Genomic DNA, 23,953 nt, shown 5'->3' with positions numbered 1-23,953 from the left:
AAGAAAAGAAAAAAAATTGATGCAAAGTGTCAGCTTTTTCAAGAGGACAAATTATTATGGACAAATTATTAATTTTTGTTGTTGGAGTCAAAGGCAAACCTGTGCACTTGGTTTGTGGTGATGCATTAGAAGGAATGAAAAAAGCTAAATTGGAGTGTCAGCTCAGCTCACAACACACTGAACACAAGGAATTGGGAAGTCAAATGCATCTGGATAAAAATCAATGCTCTTCTGTGGAATTTGGAATCATAACAAGTCGCCTCAATAAGCCTGTTGTGATAGAGACAAAATAAGATGAGTTATGTATTGAGTGAGTTACTTTCCATATAGAGAAATCGTTTGTGAAAAAGTTCATGTTGGCTGCTATCTAGTTGTCTCAGATAAGATTACTGATTCACAGAAAATATTGAAAAACCATCGAAGGTCTGTGCAGATTTCCTGTTTTTCACTGTCTTGACAAGACATTTTTGTTCATGAGCTAACTGCAGAGTTTGATAAAGCATGAGAGGAATTGCTAACACTACTATCACTGGAAGCCATGCATGGCACACATTAAAACAAGAACTGAGTACTTGTTTGAGGGACTTGTTTTACCAGTGGAAAAAGTTGAGCTAACATTTAAAAAGTTAAGTAACTTAATGAGCTCTAGCCATAGTTCACTGGCCAAAAGGGTTAATAGTATTTACCAAGAATATATACAATCTGGGTGCCAGTGGTTCATGCCTATAATCCTAGCTACTCAGGAGGCTGAGATCTGAGGATCAGGGTTCAAAGCCAGCCCAGGCAGGAAAGTCTGTGAGACTCTTATTTCCAATAAACTACTCAGAAAACCGGAAGTGGCGCTGTGGCTCAAGTGGTAGAGAGCTCACCTTGAGCTGAAGAGCTCAGGGATAGCGCCCAGGCCCAGAGTTCAAGCCCCAAGACTGACAAAAGCAAACAAACAAAAAAGAATGTATACAAACATTATCTAAGATATGGAATATGCTGGGAAAGATTTCTGTGGTGTCACACCTTTGAACAAGAAAACGATGTCTGCAGTGTACGTTTTGTCAAAAGCAGAGATTTTAAAACAGTTTAAAGAGTTACTGAATGGTCTTGCCTCTGAGTATGAGGATCTTATCACTGTGAAGTGAGGTGGCTGAATCATAAGAGCATGCTCATTAGATTTTATGAATTGTGGATAAACTGAAACCATTTGTGGTGATAAAAGGCCAACTTGTCAGGGAACTTAGTGGTGGTGGGCAAGTGATCTGACATTTATGGTGGACATTACCAATTACCTCTCAAAGCTGAATGTCTAACTACAGGGCCCCAGCCAGTTTTTCAGCACCCTGCTTTCATTTGAAGTTAAATGAAGGCTGTGGAAAGTGCAGTTGATAGGAATAACATACATTTCCCCACTCTGGAAGGATGAAAACGTTCCATGATATTTGAATATGTTGCGAATGCAAAACCATAGATGAGGCTTTTAATGAAAGATTCAAAGATGTGAAAAGTAAACAAACAGAATTAAACATCTTTGCTACACCATTCAATGTGGTGCTAGCTGATGTGCCTGAGAACCTACAACAGGAAATCATTCAGGTGTTGAAGAGAAGATGAGCTGAAACCTCCCACTGATTGAGCTCTACTATAAAAGTCATGTAAGCAATGGCAAATTTTTCTCTTTGAGGAGCCATGCATTGATATATGCTATTTTGGGAGCTACATAATGCATTTAAATTTCTTTTTAAAACAGAGTTGGCTACATTTCAGACTGAAATAAACTTGGAAAAAGCAGTTACAAGTAGCAATATCACCAATGCCAGCTGACATATCATGCCTCACCAAAGAGAAGCAGTTCCAGCCATCACATTAGGGGTAAATTAATTAAATGTTTGGCCAAATATAGCAGGATATGTTTTAAGTTTATAATTTTGAATAAATATACAAATGGCACTTGGCAGAAAAAAAATGATTCTGCCTTAACACATTAAGGTTTTCTAGATGTATGTAGCAAAAGACTAAACATTTAACCAAGTAAATGATTAAATAAAACAAATAAATGCCGAAATCATTGCTATATAATTCTGAGACCAGAGACCTGTAATACTGGGTGTTCCAAATGAGTAGTAATATTTGAGTCCATTTCTGTGGTATGTAGGTGGTGTCTTAACTTCTAATGGTTGATAGGATTTTGCGGTGGTATGAAAGAGTAACCATGTGATTGATCATTCTGTTTTACACTTTCAGTACAGTACACAGTAAATTACATGAAATACTTTCCTTCCTACCTTCTTCCTTCCCTTCTTTCCTTTCCTTTCCTTCTTTTCTTACTTTTCTTTTCTTTTCTTTTCTTTTCTTTCCTTCCTTCCCTTCCCTTCCCTCCCTTCCCTTCCCCTTCTTTTCTTCCTTCCTTCCTTCCTTCCTTCCTTCCTTCCTTCCTTCCTTCCTTCCTTCTTTTCTTCCTTCCTTTCTTTCTTCCTTCCTTTCTTTCTCTTTCTTTCTTTCTTTCTTTCTTTCTTTCTTTCTTTCTTTCTTTCTTTCTTTCTTTCTTTCTTCTTTCTTTCTTTCTTTCTCTCTCTTTCTCTCTTTCCCTCCCTCCCTTTCTCCCTCCCTTTCTCCCTCCCTTTCTCCCTCCCTTCCTTCCTTCCTTCCTTCCTTCCTTCCTTCCTTCCTTCCTTCCTTCCTTCCTTCCTTCCTTCCTTCCTTCCTTCCTTCCTTCCTTTCCTTCTTTCTTTCTTTCTTTTTCACACTGCAGCTTGAACTCAGATCCCCACCAGAACAGTCTCTTAGCTATTCTTTTCAAGGCTAGTGTTTTGCTACTTGAGCTACACCTCCACTTCTAGCTCTTTGCTGATTGAGTAGAGAAAAGTATCTTTCAGACTTTCCTGCCCAGGCTGGCTTTGAACCATGGATCCTCAGATCTCAGCTTCCTGAGTAGCTAGGTTTATAGGCATGAGCTACTAGCGCGCCCAGTCCATTTCTCATTTTTATAAGTTGTATTGCAATGGACTTTATACCTGTAGTTTAATTTTTTTTTTGTCGGTTGTGGGGCCTGAACTGTGGGCCTGGGCTCTGTCCCCCAGCTCTTCAGCTGTAGACCAGCACTCTACCACCTGAGCCTCAGCCCCACTTCCAGATTTTTCTGCTTATGTGGTGCTGAGGAATCAAACTGAGGGCCTCATGCATGCAAGGCAAGCACTCTACCACTGAGCCACCTTCCCAGCCCCTGTATTTAAAATTTTTAACTATATTATTAGGAATGGAATTTTCAAGGCAATGGATCTTGTTATAACCTGTGATTTCCTTCCCATAAAAGGCATGTTGATTTACGTCATCAACAATATTATTTTTTAAAATACCTTAGAGCAGTGCTTCTTGTGTTTATAGTGAAGAAGTAAAAAGGAGTGTGTAGAATGTTAGTGAGGCTAGAGCAAATAGCAGTCTCTTCACAGGACCCACCTTACTCAAGCCCTAGTGATTCCCTGCAGACTGGACTGAACAGACATTAAGGTTGACCTGAGCATTCAGGTTCAATATGAGAGTATAGGCATAGTCGATATTTGCTATAAGATGAATGGTGATATATTTGCCTCTGAGCTACCGTTCTCCTTAAGGTGTAGGAAACAAAGGTCCTGTCAGCAGTCTAGGGGTAAATCAAGTATTTCAGCTTAGTTTTCACAGCAGCTAAATCTGTGACTCCTCACTTCATAATCATGGGCCAACATGTGATGAATGAATGTGACAATTCAAGTTGCAGAGGTTGTGGTCATAGAGGAGAGGAATATAATATAGGTCCATTCTAATAGGTAGATGGACACAGTTGCTTGGCTGCAGCACACGGGGATATGAATCATACAAAAGAGCATAGCAACACCTTGACAACCTAGGTAGGATTTCACTCCTGCTGGGTAGAATCAAAACTTGTTTTCTCTGGTTGCCACTCAGCAGTCTCCCATTTATTACTGGCAAGTAAACACAGCTGGAGCTTCATAGAATGAGACTCTTGAGTAATGTGAGCCATACAAGGTGCAACCAGAGAGCAGTATGAAAAATACTCCTTGCGTTTTAGGAGTCCCAGGCCAGTCCAGGAACTGGCCCTTCTTTTCATGAAGGTATTGGGATTTGAACTCAAGGCCTGATGCTCTGACATGTCTTTTTTGTTCAAGGCTGATGCTCTACCATTTGAACCCCTGATTTTTTGCTGCTTAATTGGAAGTAAGAGTCTCATGGACTTTTCTGCCAGACTAGTTTCAAACCCTGAGCCTCAGATCTCAGCTTTCTGAGTAGATATAATTTATTTATTTATTTTTATTTTTTCGATGGTGGGGCTTAAACTCGGGACCTGAGCCCTGTCCCTGAGCTCTTTTTGGTCAAGACTAGCTCTCTACCACTTTGAGCCACAGTGCCACTTCCCTGAGGAGATAGAATTACAGGCTTGAGCTACCAATGCCTGTCCAGCCTTTGTTTTCTTTTAAATGATATTTGCACTGGACTGGAAGGTTGATTTATTCTGGTTAAAAACCTTAAGAGGATTTGACAAGTATTCAAAACCTTTGGTTCTGATTCTGATTCTTCCAACCAGCTGTGACCTTGAGGAAGTCACGCAGCTTCCTCTTCTGTAAAACTTGAAGATTGAACAAGTCAGGCTATGATTTTTTCAGAATATAAGTGGAAAAATACATAGACTAGTCCACTAAAAATAAAATGGCTCTTAAATCTGGTGGGAAGCCTCCCCTCTCAGTCTGTCTTTTTTTCTAGTGAACTTCCTTTACCCAGGCATCTGTGTTCTTTTTCTGTTTTCAACGTTTGTGTTTTCATGTGTGATAATCCTGACTTGCTGTGCCTTTTCCTCATTGTGTATAGGGAGGGAAAGGAGGTCTGTGTGTGCACATGTGTGTGTGTGTGTGTGTGTGTGTGAGAGAGAGAGAGAGAGAGAGAGAGAGAGAGAGAGAGAGAGAGAGAGAGAGAGAGAGAGACCGTAATTGCTTCTGTAAATCACAGCTCCAGTGAGGCTCGGGCAGGAAAAGAAAATCAGTATGGGGGGTTGACCTGGTTCTACAGCTAAGTGTGGACAGGTCTGCCCCTTGTGGCCATCTGATAAACAGCAGCTGCCCCAGAGGAAGGAGGCCTCAGGCCCCAGAGAAACAGCAAGATTCTCTCCTGTCACAGTCACCTGCCAGAGATATCATTTGGCACTGTTCTTTATAAACTATTTCCCTTTCTGAGAAAAACTAAATTTCCCTCTATCCTTTTTTCGTGTTACATCTTTCCTACAAAATGTCTAAGAGAGAGAGAGAAGTGTTCAGAGTTGTACTGTTGAAAAATTAAAATTAAGAAAGAATGTTGCCAGGTGCTTATGGCTTACTCATGTAATGCTAGCTACTCAGGAGGCTGAGATCTTAGAATCATGGTTCAAAGCCAGCCCATGTAGGAAAATCTGTGAGACTTTATCTCCAGTTAACCACCAAAAAAGTCAGAAGTGGGGTGTGGCGCAAAGGTAGAGTGCCAGTCCTGAACAATAAACTAGATAAGATCATGAGACCCTGAGGTCAAGCCCTAATGTCAACACAGAGAAAAAGAGAGGTCAAGTATATTTTACTAATAAATCAATTATCGCAGTTACATTTAAACGAGCTTGCTGATCCATCTACTCAGAAAAGCTGTTTTTTAGTGTGAGCTGTAGCTGCCAAGGAATAAAGATGGTTTTTTAAATTGTTATCAGGAAGAGTATTTTGAGGGTGATGGGTGAGTTGTTTGGAACAGAGTTGGGTCAACGGACTGCAGGCTGATGCCATCCCAGAGCAGCATCTCAGCTGAGAAGGTGTGGTATCCGTCAAAGCCCGGGCATCAGTAGCCACAGCACCACTGTGAGTCCTGTGAGAGTTTTTTGGAGGAGGGAGGATAGAGAAAGGAGGGCAAAGCAGGAATCAAGCGTGGCAGTTGAGGAATTGAGTGCCTCAGTTTGTTTCAGAAGAGTGCAACTCAACCCCTATCCCTTTTGCCCTGCCGCCACCAGCTGCCACCCACCCACCACTGCTGCACGATTCTAGCAGGCCATGGAAGGTTGAATCTAGTATACTTTGATCTGGAGAAGGCAGGGCGTAGTGAATGCTTATTTGGTGAATGAAAATGGTGGTGGTTCACACCTCTAATCCTAGCTACTCAGGAGACTGAGATCTGAGGATTCAGATTTGAAGACAGCCCTAGCAACAAAGTCCCTGAGACAGAACTGGAGCTGTGGCTCAAGTGGTTGAGCACTAGCCCTGAGAGAAAAAGCAAAGGGGGAAAAAGAATGAATGAGTATATGAATGGTGGTTGTAAAAGCCCTGAGAAAGAATTGCTAAACTACAATGGAGAAAAATAGGAATTGAGTGGTCAGCAGAAGGGCTAGGTCCCCAGTATGGCCATCTGGAGGAAACAGTTGGCTTCCTGGAAGAGTGCTGGCAGCCAGGGGGGTTGTCCTTGTCTGCAGGGGCAGGGAAAGGAGTCACAGCTGTCCAGTTTTCATTTATTTCTCTGGGGTTGGCATGGATGAAGGAAGGCAAGGGTGTGCCCATCCATAGGACTGTGACTTAAGAGCAAAGTCTAAACTGTTGGTTTGGAGGAGGGAAGGGCATCTGGGCCAGAATCTACAGGAAGCTATAGACCAGAGCTGCTGGAGTTGATTGGAATCATCTGCACTGATACCTTCTTGCTGTTGTCACTTAAAACAAAAAAAAAAACAAAAAAAAAACCCCTCTAAACGTCAGTTTGTCCAGAGAATCAGCCTTGGAGAGAGAGAGAGAGAGAGAGAGAGAGAGAGAGAGAGAGAGAGAGAGAGAGAGAGAGAGAGAGAGAGAGAGAGAGAGAGAGAGAGAGAGAGAGAGAGAGAGAGATCTGTGTCTGTGTGTCTGTATCTGTGTCTGTGTGTTTGGGGTCTTGGCTGTGACCATCCACAGATAGTCTACCCCAGAAGGCCTCACCCCTATGGGGGTCCCTCTTGCCTCAGATTTCCAGATACTATCTCCCAAACACAGAAGAAAGGATCCAAGCAATTCAGATTGCCAGTTGCACTTCAGGTCTTATTTCTAATTTCAATGTCTGAAGAAAAACACATTTCTCTTGAGTTTTTAACATTTTCTCCTTGATCTTTCGGCTTTAAATTTTTTAAAATAAGTTTTTTATTGTGAAAATACTATGCAGAGGGGTTATAATTACATGAGCAAGGTAATGAGTACATTTCTTATCAAGCATTGTTGCCTCCTCCTTTGTTTTTCCCCTACCATCCCTGCCCTCCCACCTCCACGACTACATTCCCTCCACCCCTTACCCCCCCTCCTATCCCCCCCCTTTTAAATTTTATACCTTTAATTCATGAGAATGGGCTTGCTGTTCTTCCCTTGCTTGCTAAATGAGTTGTACTTGTCTTTTTCTTACAAATCTCAGAAAGTTTCTGTGTTAGTCAGCTTTCTGTTGCCACAACAAAATACAGGAGGTGATCAACTTAAAAGGATTAAAGGTTTATTTTGGCTCATTGTTTTAGAGATTTCTGGCTGTGGTTGGTTCCTCTGTTTCCAGGTGCGTGGTAAGGTAGAACATCATGGCAGAGAGTATGCAGTATGCAGTGAAGCAGAGCTGCTTCCCCATAGCAGATACAAAGCGAAGAATGGGGAACCAGGAAGGAGCTAGGGACAAACTATATCTTTCAAGTGCACATTCCCAGTGACTTACTTCATGCAGGTAGTCCCTGCCTCTTCAAATTCCTACCACCTCCCAATAGCCCAATTCAGCTGTGATCCAAAATCAGAGCCTTCCAGATATAATTAGTCTCTTTGGGCAAAACCCCTGAATGCTGCTGCACTGGGACCAAATCTTTCACACATGAACTCCTGGGGGACATTCCAGGTTCAACTACAGTTGTGTCCGTGGTCCTAACAGATAAGGACACTGAAATCTGTGTTGACAGTGTCTTTGAATGTTGGTCTTCTGCTTTTGCTGTATCTTCAGATGAGTAATTCTTAATTGTACTGTACTTTAGTGTTACATTCTGCCAGTTTTCTGATTTTCATCTTCTAATTCCTCCCTTGCAATTTAAATTTCTGCCATCATAATTTCAATTCAAAGACATTGCTTTTATTCTAACCTTGCTATGTTTTTGGAAGGAGCATCAGTGTCTGTTTTTTTTTTTTTTTTCTTAGCTGTTTAGTTGTAAAAGATTATAATGAAAATTCAGGGCCTAGTGTGGTAATGCAGATTTGTAATTCCAGCTATTTAGGAGGCAGAGATCTGTGGAATGAGGTTTGAGACTCAGCTGGAACAAAAAGTTAACAAGAGGGCTGGGAAGGTGGCTCAGTGGTAGAGCGCTTGTCTTGTATGCATGAGGCCCTGAGTTCGATTCCTCAGCACCACATAAGCAAAAAGGAAAAAGCTGGAAGTGGTGTTGTGGCTCAAGTGGTAGAGCGCTAGCCTTGAGCTGAAGAGCTGAGGGACAGCGCCCAGGCCCAGAGTTCAGGCCCCACGACCAGATCAAAAAAAAAAAAAAAAAAAACAAGTTAACAAGACCTTTGTCTCAACTAACAAGGTATGTTGATACACATCTTTAATCCTAGCTATGAGAATAGGTGAAAAGAGAGTTACGTAGGATTGTGGTCCAATTTGGCCAGGGCAATAAAATTAGAGATCTTACCTTAAAAACAAACAAACAACAACAACAAAAAAAAAACTAAAGAAAACAGGGCTGGGGCATGGCTAAAATGGTAGAGCATCTTGCTAACAGGCGTGGGATTCAGTCTAAAGTCCAGTACTGCCAAAAAAAAAAAAAAGCAAACTGAAGGCTGTGTTTCAATAGGTCTTGTGGATTGAAGCACACATGCTGTTTAGTTAAAAGACTACTGTTAAAGTGGTAGAGTGTCAGCCTTGAGTGAAAAGGCTAAGAGAAAGCATCTAGGCCCTGAGTTCAAGCCCTACTACTGGCACAAAAAGTGACTGAGAGAGACAGAGAGGGAAACAGAGAGATCTTTGGGATTTGTGGGCTTTTTTCCTATCACATAGTGCAGAACTCATCCAGCTTCTGCCTGGATTTGTATAGCTCAGGGGAATGATACTGGGCTCCCTCCTTGACTGTGCTTCCTAAAGGGTAGCCCCCACCCCACTCTTTTCTTCCTGGAATGCAGGCTGCTTCCTGCCCATCATTGGAGGCTCTTGGGTATGCTTTCCTGTGGCTTTTCTGTGGATTCTGTTTTCAGCCGTATCTTCCAAGTCTAGATGGATTCTCTGGCATAAACTGACTGCTATCCTTCTGGTGCCCCTTCCTGCTGCCAGGGTTTCAGAATCTTCTTCCTCAGGCATCTGTCTCCCTGTCTTGGCTGATACCACTTGTCTGGGTCTGTCTCTTTGCCTGTCTTTGATCTTGTCTATTTTTCCTTTTATTTCTTAAACTACTACTTAGCACGGGCTTAGGAAGTGAATGGAGATCGGCCAAGACATGTATATTCAATTTCCTCTATTTATTGGGAGCCAGTCCTAATTAGTTATTAAGAATTGTTTAATAGGGAAGGAGCTAGAAGGTCCACACTCAGGCTGAGTGTGAACCCTTAGCTTTCTCACTCAAGGCTTGGTACTCTAGCACTTGAACCTACCTCAGCTTTTTGTGGTTAATTGGAAAAAAGGATCTCAAGGACTTTCCCACTCAGCCTGGCTTCAAATTCTGGTTCTCAGATCCTCCTGCCTGAGTAGCTAGGATTACAAGAAGCACCTGTAAGAACTATGGATCCCAATTGCTATATTTCTTACACTTTTTTCTTTATAAGCAGGGGCTGATAAACAAATAAAAAACACACCAAAAAAAAAAAAAAAACCAAACCCACCAAACCTTCCAGTTGCTGGTGGCTCACACTTGTAATCTGAGCCACTCAGGAAGCTGAGGTCTCAGGATTACAGTTTGAAGCCAGCACTGGCAGAAAAATCTGTGATACTCTATCTTCAATGAACTGCCTTCTTAGAGGGGGGTGGGGGGAGGAGCAGGGAGGGAAGGAGAGAAGAGGAGAGGAGAGGAAAGGGAATTTGATTCAAGTGGTAGAGTACTAGCACTGAGAGAAAAACCTAAGGAACAGTTTCCTGTCCCTGAGTTTGTCTTAGTAACATGTGCTAGACACACACATACACACACACACACACACATACACACACACTCACACACACACACTCACACACACACACAGAGATCAGTTCTCTTTCTGTTCGTTGCTTATGACTTCTCTAGACCTTTCTCCAATGCTCATGTTCTGGAGATACACATATTGTCAGCAAGCTTGTTCTAGGCTAATTGTATATGTGTGGAATGTGTTTTTAAAACATTTCCTATATTTTTATTTCTATGAAAGCAGTATGTTTACCTTAATAGACAATACTGGTGGGAAATTAAAGCAGATATCCTCCTTTCTGCTCTGGAAGTGTCATCAACCAGAAATGGCCTCTGTGTTCTCTTGTGTCATGCTCCTATGTCCTTGGTCTTCATGGCTATCTTCTTTCTCTTCTAGGACACAGGGGTTGGGAAGTCAAGCATCGTGTGCCGCTTTGTCCAGGACCATTTTGACCACAATATTAGCCCCACCATTGGGTAAGTTCCTGTGTGTTCCCCCTTCTCACTGCTTTCTTCGTGAGTATAGGGAGGTGGTCCTGTTGGCATCCAGTTTCCATCCCTGCCAGTGACAATCACTTTCAACTGGAGACTACCAGGAAAATGGGAATTTCTCAGCTAGCCCCCTTTCTGCTATAGGCCAGGGTCATCTCCTTGGCCTTCAAGAGCATGATTTTGCAAATAAACATGGCTTTATTTCCAGATTAAAAACAATGTACAGAACCTTGCCTGGTCCTTACCCTGGCAACACTATATTGCTATATCAGGACAGTCTGGGTGGTTTGTGGAGAGGATTCATTTCTCATTTCTGGGTGAATCTAATGTCATCATATATATACAGTACTTGGAGAGTGGGATGGGGTGGGTTGGAGACTTTGACAATGGGATACACACGTGTTTTTCCTGCCTCATCTCTCTTGTGAGTTCTTTGGCCAAGTGTTCTTTGTCTGGGCCATTTTTGGGTTCTGGCTCTTTGCTCTCTTAGATGTTAACCTGAAGATGCCATATTTTTTATGAGAGCAGGGGAAAGGGTGAGTGTGTTGATTTGGGGGACCTGTGAGATTAGTGAGGGCGGAGGGATGGGCTCGATTGTGGGAAGTTGAGATAATTCCTGCAGAGACTAAACAGCTGCTTCAAGCAGTGGGTTGATTATGTTGGGTTCATTAAAGAAACACGTTCATGAAAGGCTGTGTCATGGACCATGAATGGTTTGAGTTATCACTGTACTTCCCAGAGTGGTAGCATTATAGGTTGGTTCCCTGAGCCTCGATTTCCCATAAGATGACATTAAGACAGATGACACCTTAAAAGTATTCGTTGAGTTACAGGAGACACAGAGAGGAACTCTGAGTAGTAGAGTAACATTTATTTCATATTTTATATATGTATATTTCTAAATCTTTTATACTGGTAGTGTAGTCTACCTGGCCTGTCCCTTTCTTCCCAAGCTGCTTATTATATAAATATTGTTTTAAAGAGCCTGGGGAAAGAGATATCTACAATGGGAAACACTCAGGAGGAATGGCTTCCCAACACAGACACTTGTGTGAGAGAAAGATGGTTATTTTTTATTTGTTTTTCTTTTTGTAGCAGTACTGAGCCTTGAACTCAGGGCCTGTGCACTCTTCCTTAAATTCTTCATTTAAGCCTAGAGCTATATTATTTGAGCCACAGCTCCACTTCCAGCTTTTTGGTGCCCAGACTGGCTTTGAATCTTGAGACTCAGATCTCAGCTTCTAGAGTGGCTAGGATTATAGATGTGAGTCGCTGGCACCTAGCAGGAAGATTTTTTGTAGATATTATTTTCACTTTTCTCCAGATTTTTTTTTTGTACTTAGGGCCTCATGCTTGCTAGACAAGTGTACCACCAGTTACTTGAGCCATACCTTGAGACCTTTTACCTCTCATTATTTTTAAATAGGATCTCTCATTTTTTTGAGCTGACCTGGACTTCAATCCTCCTATTGATGCCTCCTATAGAGCTGGGATGATTGGTGCACACTACCACACCCAGCTTTTTATTGGTTGAGTTGGGGTTTTGTGAACTTTTTGCCCAGATGAGTCTTAAAATGCTTTCCTCTCCATTCACCTCCTAAGTATTGAGATTATAGGCATGAGCCACCATGTCTGCCTCCTCTTTAATATTTTGCTTTGTGTTTCTTGATAATGAAAACAAAACCTCTAAGGCAGTAATGATGATATGTGACTGTGGAAGACAAAAGACTCTCAACTTCTACTTACTAAACTTTATGTTTAACTTTTTTGTTTTCCTTTTTGCTGTGCTGGAGATTGAACTCAGGCCCTCACACATACTAGACAAACATTTCACCCCTGAGCTACATATATCTCCAGTCCTGAATTCAAATAAAAACAACAAATCTGTATTCCTTTGTAATGATTTCTTAAAATAGCAAAGACTGCTCATACCATAAATTGTGGTCAATACATACAAATAGTAAGTATGTGTTAAGCAGATTATATCTATAGTAGGTGTGTCATTTGGGTCATAATTTCTTGATCAAAGTACATCATAATGTCAGCCTACATTCAAAGGTAGGGAAATATACTCCTCCTCATGGTGGGAGGAGTGTGGGAAAGGCATTGGTAGCCATTCTGGAGGTGACTATAATTGACAGTACTTGGCCTTGTAAATGCATTTAGTGGTATTAGGAGGATATATATATATATATTTTTTTCTTTACACATTTGTATATTCATACATCTATTTTACATATCTATATTTTATATATTTTATACATTTATATATGTAAATATATTCATATAATCAGATGTATGTTTAATTTATATATTAAAATAGTAGCATTTAATAAATAATATAAAGAAATTATATTTATATATATGTGTTAGTATATATGTATGTATATATAAATGTATACATATGTTTAAAATGTCAGATTATGTATATATATATGTATATATGTTATATAGAAACTCATTGTACTTTCTGCTCTGTTTCTCTATAAACTCTAGAACTGCTCTACAAAAATTAAATACAAATTGTAGCTAGGCACTGGTGGCTCACGCCTGTCATCCTAGCTACTCAGGAGGCTGGGATCTGAGAATATGATTCAAAGCCAGGTCAGGCGAAAATGTCTTTAAGGTTCTTATCTCCCATTAGCCACCAAAAAGCACAAAGTGGACCAAGGGTAAGAGCTCTAGCCTTGACCAAAAAACAGCTCAGGGACAGTACCCAGACCCTGACTTCAAATCTCTGACTGTCACACATACAAAACAATATATGGGGCTGGGAAGGTGGCTTGCCTTGCATGCATGAGGCCCTGGGTTTGATTCCTCAGCACCACATAAGCAGAAAAGAAAAAAGCCGGAATTGTCACTGTGGCTCAAGTGGTAGAGCGCTAGCCTTGAGCTGAAGAGCTGAGGGACAGTGCCCAGGCCCAGAGTTCAGGCCCACAATCGGACCCAAAAACTAAAACAAAGTATATGTACCCTAGTTTTTTAGTTTTTTTAAAGTTATAATACTCATTATGAAAAAAATTAGGTAATATAAAAGTACAAATAAAATCAGGTCCTAGGGGCTCTTGCTTGTAATCCTCTACTCAGGAGGCTGAGTTCTGAGAATTGTGGTTCAGAGCTATCCCAAGCAGGAAAGTTCGTGAGTCTCTTATTTCCAATTAAGCACCAGAAAACCACCACTGTGGTTCAAAGTGGTAGAGCACTAGCCTTGAGCAAAAGGAGCTCAGGGACAGCGCCCAGGCCTGAGTTCAAGCCCCATGACCGACCCCCCCATACCCCCCCCCAAACCCTGCCCCCCCCAAAAAACCCTGAAAACTAGGCACCTGTGGCTCATACTTGTAATTTTAGCTACTTGGGAGGCTTAGAATGTGAGGAACAAGGTTCCAGGCCAACATGGAGAGACTCCATCTTCATGGAGGGAAGCTTGATATAGTAGCATGCATCTATGATCCCAGCAATGATGGGAAACCTAAAATAGGCAGCTTAAGGCTCAGATGCACAACCCAGCAGGAAGTGAGACCCTATTCTAAAATTATGCAGTGAAAAACAGGGCTGAAGGCATAGCTCTCCAATATCACACCAGCCGAACAAGTGCAAGTCTCTGAGTTTAACCTCACTACTTCCTATCAGTAAACAAAATGAGAAGTGAAGTAACTATTTTTTACTACCTTTTGAATTCCATATTCTGAAATTCATATAACCAACATTCCAAAGTGTATACTGAACATAATATGTTCCATATGTTTGTAAAGGTCCAAATAAATCATTTCTAAAACAGCAATGTATCAAATCATTCCTAACATTCAACAGAATGTAGTCTTTTCCTATCCTTTTTTTTTTTTTTCAGTCGGTCATGGGGCTTGAACTCTGGGCAAGAGCGCTGTCCTTCAGCTCTTCAGCTCAAGGCTAGCACTCTACCACTTGAGCCACAGCACCTCTTTCTCTTCCTATGCTTTTTTATGGATTGTTTTTTTTTTTTTTTTTGAAATGTAGCTTCTTGACAAGCCCAACATTAAGACTATATTTTCTGGTTATAAAAACTCATGTTAGGGGGTGGGAAGGTGGCTCAGTGGAAGAGCTCTTGCCTTGCATGCATGAGGCCCTGGGTTCGATTCCCCAGCATCACATAAGCAAAAAGAAAAGAAGCTGGAAGTGGCACTGTGACTCAAGTGGTAGAGCACTAGCCTTGAGCTAAAGAGCTGAGGGACAGCAACCAGGCCCAGAGTTCAGGCCCCATGACCGGATCCCCCCAAAAAAAAAAAAAAACAAAAAAACGTATGTTATATTTATAAGATTATGTCTTTGTTGCCTTGTATGTCCCTCCCCCATGGTACAACCCCTGCTTTCACTATATATGATGTTGGTATATGTGGAGGGGAAGCGGATACGAAGGGACGGGAAGGGGAAACAAAGCAGAAGGCTACAATGCTTGATAAGAAATGTGCTCATTATCTTACCTACGTAATTGTAACCCCTCTGTACAGTATTTTCACAATAAAAATATATTTTAAAAAAACTCATATTAGTTGGGGATGTAGCTCAGTGGCAGAACATTTGATTTCCACTTGAGGGGCCCTGGGTTCTGTTCCAGCATTGGGGGAAAATTGTGTGTGTGTGTGTGTGTCTGTATGTGTGTGTATTATGTCTGTGTTTGTGTGTGTGTGATGATACTGGGGCTTGAACTCGGGACCTGGATGTTGTCCCTGAGCTTTTATGCTCAAAGCTGGCACACTACCACTTGAACCAGACCTCTACTTCTTGTTTTTTTTGGGGTTAGATGTGGTGGTTATTTGGAGCTATTTTCTACCTAAGTTAGCTTTAAACCTCAATCCTGAGATCTCAGCCTCCTGAGCAGCTAGGATTACAAGTGTGAGCCACGAGTGTTCAGCAGCAAGAAAAAAAAAGTTATGCTCACTTCTTTTTTTTATTTATTTATTTTTCAGGTAAGGGATAGGTTTATTCATCGTTCTGGCTGGCACCAGGCCACGTTGGCCATCCACGTGGCTGGGAAAGGCCTGGGAAAGAGCTGGGAAAGAGAGAGAGAGCGGGGAAAGAGAGAGCTGGGAAAGAGAAAGAGAGCTGCAAAAGAGCTGAGAAGGAAAGAGCTGAGAGAGAGCTTCTGGGCCTGGGCTAGGCCTTATCTAGGGTATGGGCGGAGAAAGGTGTGGCCACATCAAATTCAGACAAGACCTCAACGGATGCAGGTGACCTCTTCCAGGTGTGCCAGTTGCCTAGGTAATGCAAGTACTGGGTGGAGACTTTGCTGCGAGGAGGGTGGAGTCTTCTCGCCATCCAGAAGCCGACCTTACATTCCAGCCTTTTAATAATCATGAAATAGGGCACAGATTCTCTCTGGCTACTTCCTGCAGACAAGGGGCGTCGACAATAGGGGTAAAAGGCTGGAATTTGGTCCCCTCCCAGAGAAGGCAGCAAGCAGCAGCTGTCCCTTGGTGGCGTTTATCCTTAGGTGAAGTCTGGAGAAGTCTCATGAGGCATTGAGAGGCTGGAAAAAAAATACTAGAGAGCAAATAAATGGCAAGAGGAAGGACTTGGGGCTGAAAAATATTGGTAGAAATGTCCCTAGCTACTTCTGACATCTGGTGACTAGGTAGAGGAGAAGTCAGGTAACAAAGGCAAGAATGTAAATTCTTGTCCAGTTAATAGGTAGACAAGTATGGACATCCGATGGGCAGGCTTCTTTTACTGACCTCCCAGCTCTGGTTAATTTTGAAAGGGCAGGCACAAAGTAGCTGATGTGACATCATCTCCTCTTACTCCTTTCCATGTTCCCCAGACTGGCTGAGTCTAGGTGCTCGTTGCTGGGATGGTTGTCCCAGTTGGTATTCAAGGAGGATTGAACTCAAGGCCTGGGTACTGTCCCTGAGCACTTCTGCTCAAGGCCAGCACTGAACCATTTTGAGTTATAGTACCACTTGCAGTGTTGGCTGGTTCGAGATAAGAGTCTTGAGCCATGCTTCCAGCCTGGCTCTTTGCAGGTTAGTTGGGAGATGGAGTCTTAGGGATTTTGCAGCTGGGCTGGCTTTGAACTGCAATCTTTGCCACAAAAGCCCTTTATTATTTCCAATTAAAGCAACAAGGAGATCAAGTAGAATAAGTAGAGTTTCCCTGGTTCTTATCAGGAATTGCCAACAAATATTCTGAAATGACAAAACTCATTGGATGTGAGAATATTAGCACAGGTATGCCCAATATTTTAGAGTCATGTAGTCAGTACCAGAATACACAACACAAAACAAAAAAGGCAAAACTCAAAACCTAAAATTTTGACATCAATGTTTAGACATCTTTGCTAACAAAGCACATCAGATGGTTGGGCCTCAGTTACCAGGGCCTGTGAAAAGAGCAACTTGTTAGCAAGGCACCTTAGAATAGATGGAGTAGTAAGCTTGGTGGAAGGTTAAGGGTCAGGTGGGGCCAAACTCTTAACCCACCGTGTGGCCAAGATGGCAAACTCAATATGGCGAATTTCTGAAAAAATGCAAAGAAACCCTGAACAGATAGTTGAAGCCTACATTGGCTAGCCTTTGAGAGGGAACCTAGAGGGGGGTACCCAGGACCCAGCCAGCATCACACTCTTCAGAGCACAAGCCAAAAAGTTGTAGAAAAAAAAGGAGAGAAAGTTGGACATGATTAGCAGAGAGAGCAAAGAGAGCCTAAAAGTAAACAGACTTCTGCCCATGTACCATTGCACAGGCAAAAGCTGTCTAAAACTGAGAATGGCATAAAAATTGACTCGCAGCACCCCATTAGATGTGTAGGAGAGTCAGTCTGGTGAGTGAAGGAGAGCTGACCAGACAGAAGCGGCGTCCCGACTTCTTCCAGAGAGAAATGGCCAAGCCCCCAAAACCAAGCGTCCTCGGCTTCAGAGGTGACTGGCCTTTCAGCTAAAGGCCCTAGGAGCTCTCTGGCATGGCGCCATGTCTGGACAGAGACTGAGCAACAGAGAACCGTAGAGAGTAGTTACACTCATACACTCACCAGAGTAGAGAAGTGGTGTGGACGTGGAGTAAAGGCCAGCAATGGTATTGATGCGCTGTGTCCGCAGCAGACAGACCGGTTCACAAAAGGCTGTCAGAACTGTGGGTATTCCTCAGAGCAAAAAGGGAAGAACAAACAAAAAAAAGAGGAAAAAATCCAGAGAGGAATCCCACCTATCCTGACTTTAAGCCCTTTATCCGAGTCACGGCACCATTTATGTTAGGTTTTTAAAAAGAGGTAGCCGAGTAAGAACAGCACCACGCACGTGGTATTCAGGTAAGGGGTAGGTTTATTCATCGTTCTGGCTGGCACCAGGCCATGTTGGCCCTCCATGTGGCTGGGAAAGGCCTGGGAAAAGAGAGAGAGAGCGCGGGGAAAGAGAGAGCTGGGAAAGAGAGAGAGAAAGAGAGAGAAAGAGAGAGTTGAGAAGGAAAGAGCTGAGAGAGAAGTTATGCTCACTTCTAAATTCCCTCCAAAACAAAGAATCGCTAGATCCTGCTTTTAGTTAATATATGGTTGGTCTTGCCTCAGGACACGCCCCCCCCCCCAAATTAACTTGATCAATGATATCTTGAATATAGTCCAAATTAAAGTCTTCTAATTATCATTTGTTGTTGTTGTTGGTTGTAGGGCTTGAACTCTGGGCCTGCACCCTGTCCCTGAGCTCTTCAGCTCAAGGCTAGCGCTCTACTACTTGAGCCACAGTGCCACTTCCAGTTTTCTGGTGGTTTATTGGAGATGAGAGCCTCACCACTTTCTTGCCTGGCTGGCTTTGAACTGAGATCCTCAGATCTCAGCCTCCTGAGTAGCTAGGATTACAGGCATGAGCCACGGCCACCCAGCTCTTCTAATTATCTTTATCCTTTTGTTTTGCTTTTCTTTGTAAAGCTAGGGTTGAACCAAGAACCTCACCCATGCTAGGTAAATGGTCTACTACTGAGTCATATTCCCAGCTCCTCTGTTACTAATACAAGAATATAGTCAAGGCTCATGTATCAAAGGTGGTTGTGTTATATCCTTCCTTCCTCTTTATCTAGAGTCTAGGAAAATATTTCTGCCACCACTCTATTTCCCTTTATGAAACTGGGGATTTTGAAATAGGGATTTGTACGTATAGGCAGATGCTCCACCACATGAGCCATACCCAGTTCTGGTTGTGTGTGTGTGTGTGTGTGTGTGTGTGTGTGTGTGTGTGTGTGTGTGTGTGTGTGTGTGTGTGTGTGTGTGTGTGTGTGTGACAGAGAGAGAGAGAGAGAGAGAGAGAGAGAGAGAGAGAGAGAGAGAGAGAGAGAGTGAGTGATAGTACTAAGGTTTGAACTGAGCACCTGGACACTGTTCCTTAGCTTTTTCTGCTTGAGGCTGATGCTCTACCACTTGAGCCACAGCTCCACTTCTGGCTTTTTGATGGTTAATTGTAGATGAGAATCTCATGGTCTTTTTTATTTGGGCTGGCTTTGAACCATGATCCTCAGATCTCAGCCTGTTGAATAGCTAGGAGTATAGGTATAAGCCACTAGTACCTAGCCAGTCCTGTTTTCCTAGTGAATGGGAAACTAACTCCAGCAGAAGAAAAGTCAAGGCTATGAAACACTTCCTGTATTGATATACAGCTTTCTCAAGCACAAAGAAAATGCTTATTAAGAAGGAAAAAAAAAACCAGAATAGCAAGTGTTCCATGATACACTGACAGTTTAAAATTTTTCCTTGTTAGCAGAGAAAACAAATTTGTTAAATATTTTATTATCTTTATGGAGTACAAAGGAGTTACCATTCAATAAAGCAGTTTATGAATACAATGTGTCTTGATCAACTTCACCCCTTTCAACATTCTCACCCATCCCACTCAGCCCACCTCTTCCCTCACTTAACTTTCAGAGTATGTATTGAATTTTTTTGCCATTTAACACAGCAGGTTGTGTATATGACACATCTTAATTAGATCAAGACAACAAATTTTTATGTTATGATCTTTATCTGTACATTTCTGCCTAAAAGTTGGAATTTAGATGTAATATTTTATTAGTCATTGCTACTGTGGGATTCGTATTGGCATCAGTATATATGTAAGCTGTTCAGTCATGAAGACAAAGTCATAACATGCCAAAATGCCAAGTGCTGCTTCACACTCTTAATTGGCATAATAGATTTTTAATATTCCCTTGTGGTCTAGGAGATTTTTTTTTCTTTGAACAATTTAACCTGTTTTTGGAAACAGTCTTCTGAGCACCTTTTTTGTTTGTTTGCTGTGTGTGTGTGTGTGTGTGTGTGTGTGTGTACATGCATGCATCTCTACCACTTAAGCCATAACTCAACTTTCAGCTTTTTGGTGGTTAATTAAAGATGAGTCACGTGGACTTTGCTGCTCCACCTGGCTTCACACTCTCATTCTCAGATCTCAGCCTCCTGAGTTGTTAAAAGATTACCAGCATGAGCCACCAGTGCCTGGCTTGGTGTGCTTTGAAATGTTCAGTTAGAGTAACAGAAAATGCAGAATATTTTCTTTGGGTAAAAGCACTCTTAACAACCCATCTTTGCCTGTTATTCGTTGTCTATGGGCAGAACTCTTCGAGTCCTGTTGACGTATCATGCTAACTTATTTGACCCATGAATCTTTGTACTTAGTAATATGGAAGTGTTTACTCTCTTTTCAGGGCATCTTTCATGACCAAAACTGTGCCTTGTGGAAACGAACTTCATAAATTCCTCATCTGGGACACTGCTGGTCAGGAACGGGTGAGTATGCACTGTTAACTTTTTTTTTTTTTTTTCCTTTTTTTGCACAGCACCTTGCACTTGTAGATAGGCACTTTATTACTTAAGCTGTACCTCCAGCTCCTTTTTATCTTGGTTATTTTTGAGGTAGGGTCTTGCTTTGTACCAGAACCGACCTCTTTTCTCCCACTCCCCACTTGTGGGGGAAATGCCCTGCACCACTGGACCCAGATGGAGTCTTTTTGCCTGGGTTGGCCCTTGAAGTCCCTCAATTTCCACTCCTAATTACCTGGGGTTACAGGCTTGAGCCACTGAGCTCAGCTGCTTACTTTCTCAGAAAAAAGTAGAGATTAGCTACTGAAGGGTTCTCTGTATTTGCCAAGGCTCTTGGTTGCAGACGACAAAGCCTGACTTGGAATGATGGAAATAGAAAGGAAATGTATCTTCCAGCTATGTGAAAATCGAAGTGAGGTCTTATGGTGAGACTAAATCCAAGGCCCCCAGAAATAGCACCAGAGGTGCTAATCTTTTTTTTTTTTAATTCCCATTTCTTTCCAGTTAGCACAGTTGTATCTATACTCCATTGACTTCATCTTTAGGTTAACTCTCCTTCTCCTTTCTCCAGGGGTGGCAAAAATGGCTCCATAAATCATTCAGACCTATACTCTGTCACCTTAGCAACCTGGTAGGGGAGCATCCTCTGCCAGAGAGGACATGGATCTGAGTGCCAAGGGTTCTTAGTAGTTTCCTATGGGTCACTGGGTACTCCTGAACTTCAGGGGGTATCAGCATCACCTAAGTTCCACTGGCTGGATGTTTCCCAAGGAAAATCTGGATTCTCTTCCTGGAAATGTTTATATAAAGATTACATATTCAAGAAGCTTATGCCTTTAAGTTTTTAAAAAAATTTTTATGTATGTATGTATGTATGTATCTATGTATGTATGTATCTATGTATCTATGTATGTATGTCAGTTGTGGGGCTTGAACTCTGGGCCTGGGTGCTGTCCCTCAGCTCTTCAGCTCAAGGCTAGCACCTTACCACTTGAGCCATAGCACCACTTCCGGTTTTCTGGTGCTTTACTGGAGATAAGAGTCTCCTGGACTTTCCTGCTCGGGCTGGCTTTGATATTAACCTCTTGTGTAGCTAGGATTACAAACGTGAGCCACTGGTTCCCAGCTTGCCTTTAGATTTAATTCAGGAGAAATATTACTAGTAGGGCATGTGTGTCATAACCACTGTGCATATTATCAATACTAAAAGGGATGTCTAGGATAAATGAAATAGAGATAACTGAAACCTTGTCTTAACTGGAGCTTTTAATCCAGCATAGAGATCTGAGAATCGAGGTTCACAGCCAGCTGGGCAGACAAATCAGAGAGACTCTTATCTCCAGTTAACCAGCTAAAAGCCAGATGTGAAGATGTGGCCCAAATGCTAGAGCACCAGTCCTGAGTGAAAAAGCTAAGAGAGGGCTGGGAAGGTGGCTCAGTGGTAGAGGCCCTGGGTTCGATTCCTCACCACCACATAAGCAAAAAGAAAAAAGCCGGAAGTGGCACTGTGGTTCAAGTGGTAGAGCGCTAGCCTTGAGCTGAAGAGCTGAGGGACAGCGCCCAGACCCAGAGTTCAGGCCCCACGACCAGACCCCCCAAAAAAATGCTAAGGGAGAGAACCAGGAGTCCTGGTTCAAACCTTAATACAGACACCAAAACAACAACTACTTAGTTGGTGCTGATAATTCTGCAGTATAATTGATTAAACTCTCCCTGGTCTGATCCAAACTCAAATGTCACTTTTTCTACCTACCCTATTCAAATTGTTAATACTTCTCTCCCTATTCAACTCTACTTCCTGCTGCATTTTCTCCACAGATTTACCTGATAATCAACTATTTATTTCACTTACTGATATTGTTTATTTTCTTTCTTTATTTTTTGTGAATTTTGGGGCTTGACCTCAGAGCCTGGGCATTGTCCCTGAGCTTCTTTTGTTCAAAGCTAGTGGTAGAGACCACTTGAGCCACATTCCCAGCCATGATATTGTTTTTCTGTCTCTAAAAGGATCCTGTTTATTTCTCTGAAAAAGGAAGAATCCAGTAATCAGGACAATCCATAATTTTCATTATCTGATCTTTTTAAATCAAGTGTTAGTCTATACAATTTTTCTTTTATATACCTCCCTCCCTTTTTTAAAAGTAAAGTTCCAGCCTTTGTATGTTAAGGCATTTTAAAGAGTCTTTAAGAAATAGGATGAATCTTTTGGCCTATAAATGCTAACCTCATTAGAACATCTTCTCTTTTTGCTGCTAAATTGACAGAGAGAGAGAGAGAGAGAGAGAGAGAGAGAGAGAGAGAGAGAGAGAGAGAGAGAGAGAGAGAGAGAGAGAGAGAGAGAGATTTACACATGTGAAATAACCACTTGGGGCTCCTCTTCAACTTGCTAGTCACCTGTACCCATTGACTCCCCAAATGAGGTGACCAAGTCAATGGGAATGTCTGCTGTGCTCTCAGTTTGTGTTCTTTATAGCTGATCTGCGAAATATTTTGGTTTATTTCTCAATTATTTTGCAAACCTAAATGGAAAGGCTTTCTTATTCCCTTTCTTACTTTTGGCCATGAGCAATTGCTTTTGCTGAGCAGTCAATTTTACAAATACCTGGTTTGTCATTAGTAGCACTACCGTGCCTACCGCCAACTGCTGCTTTCTGTTCTGTACACTGTTTGAGTGCCTCATGTATGCACATGCATTTAGCCCTCTCAAAAGCACTGTGGCTCACACTTGTATTCTAGCTCCTCAGAATGCTGAGTCTGAGGGATTGTGGTTCAAAGCCAGTCTAGTCAAATTTGAGAGAAGTTAGAGGTATGGCTCAAGTGGTAGAGTGCCAGCCTTTAGTGAAAAAGCTAAGCAAGAGTGCAATGCCCTTAGTTCAAGCCTCCGTACTGCCCCCCCCCACACACACACACAAAATAAAGCATGGTGAGGTACAGTCTCTATCTATTTACACATGAAGTCATGAGGGCATACAGAGATTATGAAGCTGGTTCAAGACTAATAAGGCGTAAAGGTGAAATCTGAATCCTGAAATCTGGGTTCTAAGCTTTATAGTTTTGTTTTGAGAACAATTATGCAAAAGCTATGCAATTGAAAGTAAAATTATCTACCTAGATATTTACACTATTAACATTAGATAATACAATCGAGCAGTTCCTTTTTGTGCTTGGACAATTTCTTATTAGTGGGATCATGACCTTTTATAGCCTGCTGTTTTCATTTTATAGAAAGTATCACTAAAGAGAGACTTTTGTTTAATCTGAACAGTTTTTTTTGGTGTTCATTTATCCATTCTAATAGATTGAGTTGTGTGTGTGTGTGTGTGTGTATGTGTGTGTATGTGTGTGTGTTTACCAGTGCTGGGGCTTAAACCCACAGCCTGGGTACTTTTCCTTAGCTTTTTAGATCAGGCTGTCACTCTACCACTTAAGCTACATCTCCACTTCTGCCTTTTTGCTGGTTATCTGAAGATAAGAGGACTTTCCTGCTGGGGCCGACTTTGAACTGTGATCCTGAGATCTCAGGTTCCTAATTGGACTACAGGCATGAGCCATGTATACCTGGCTAGATTGATAGCTTTTGATGAGATAGGA

The 23,953-nt window shown here is 42.0% G+C and overlaps 1 protein-coding gene across 1 annotated transcript in view; it reads left to right on the top strand.

Moving 5' to 3' along the window:
• The window catches only part of Rab31 (RAB31, member RAS oncogene family), a 142,090-nt gene that overhangs the window by 48,944 nt on the left and 69,193 nt on the right, over positions 1-23,953 (top strand). The window contains exons 2-3 of the mRNA XM_070029640.1: positions 10,503-10,582; positions 20,248-20,329. Coding sequence (XP_069885741.1) covers positions 10,503-10,582; positions 20,248-20,329 — 162 coding nt within the window. The remainder of the gene's footprint in view (positions 1-10,502; positions 10,583-20,247; positions 20,330-23,953) is intronic.

This window comes from Dipodomys merriami, unplaced genomic scaffold (assembly GCF_024711535.1).
Source record: "Dipodomys merriami isolate MVZ:Mamm:240054 unplaced genomic scaffold, mDipMer1.0.p SCAF_2, whole genome shotgun sequence".
Lineage (NCBI taxonomy): Eukaryota > Metazoa > Chordata > Mammalia > Rodentia > Heteromyidae > Dipodomys > Dipodomys merriami.
Note: the sequence above shows the minus strand (reverse complement) of the source record. Positions and strands in the feature narration are given on the sequence as shown.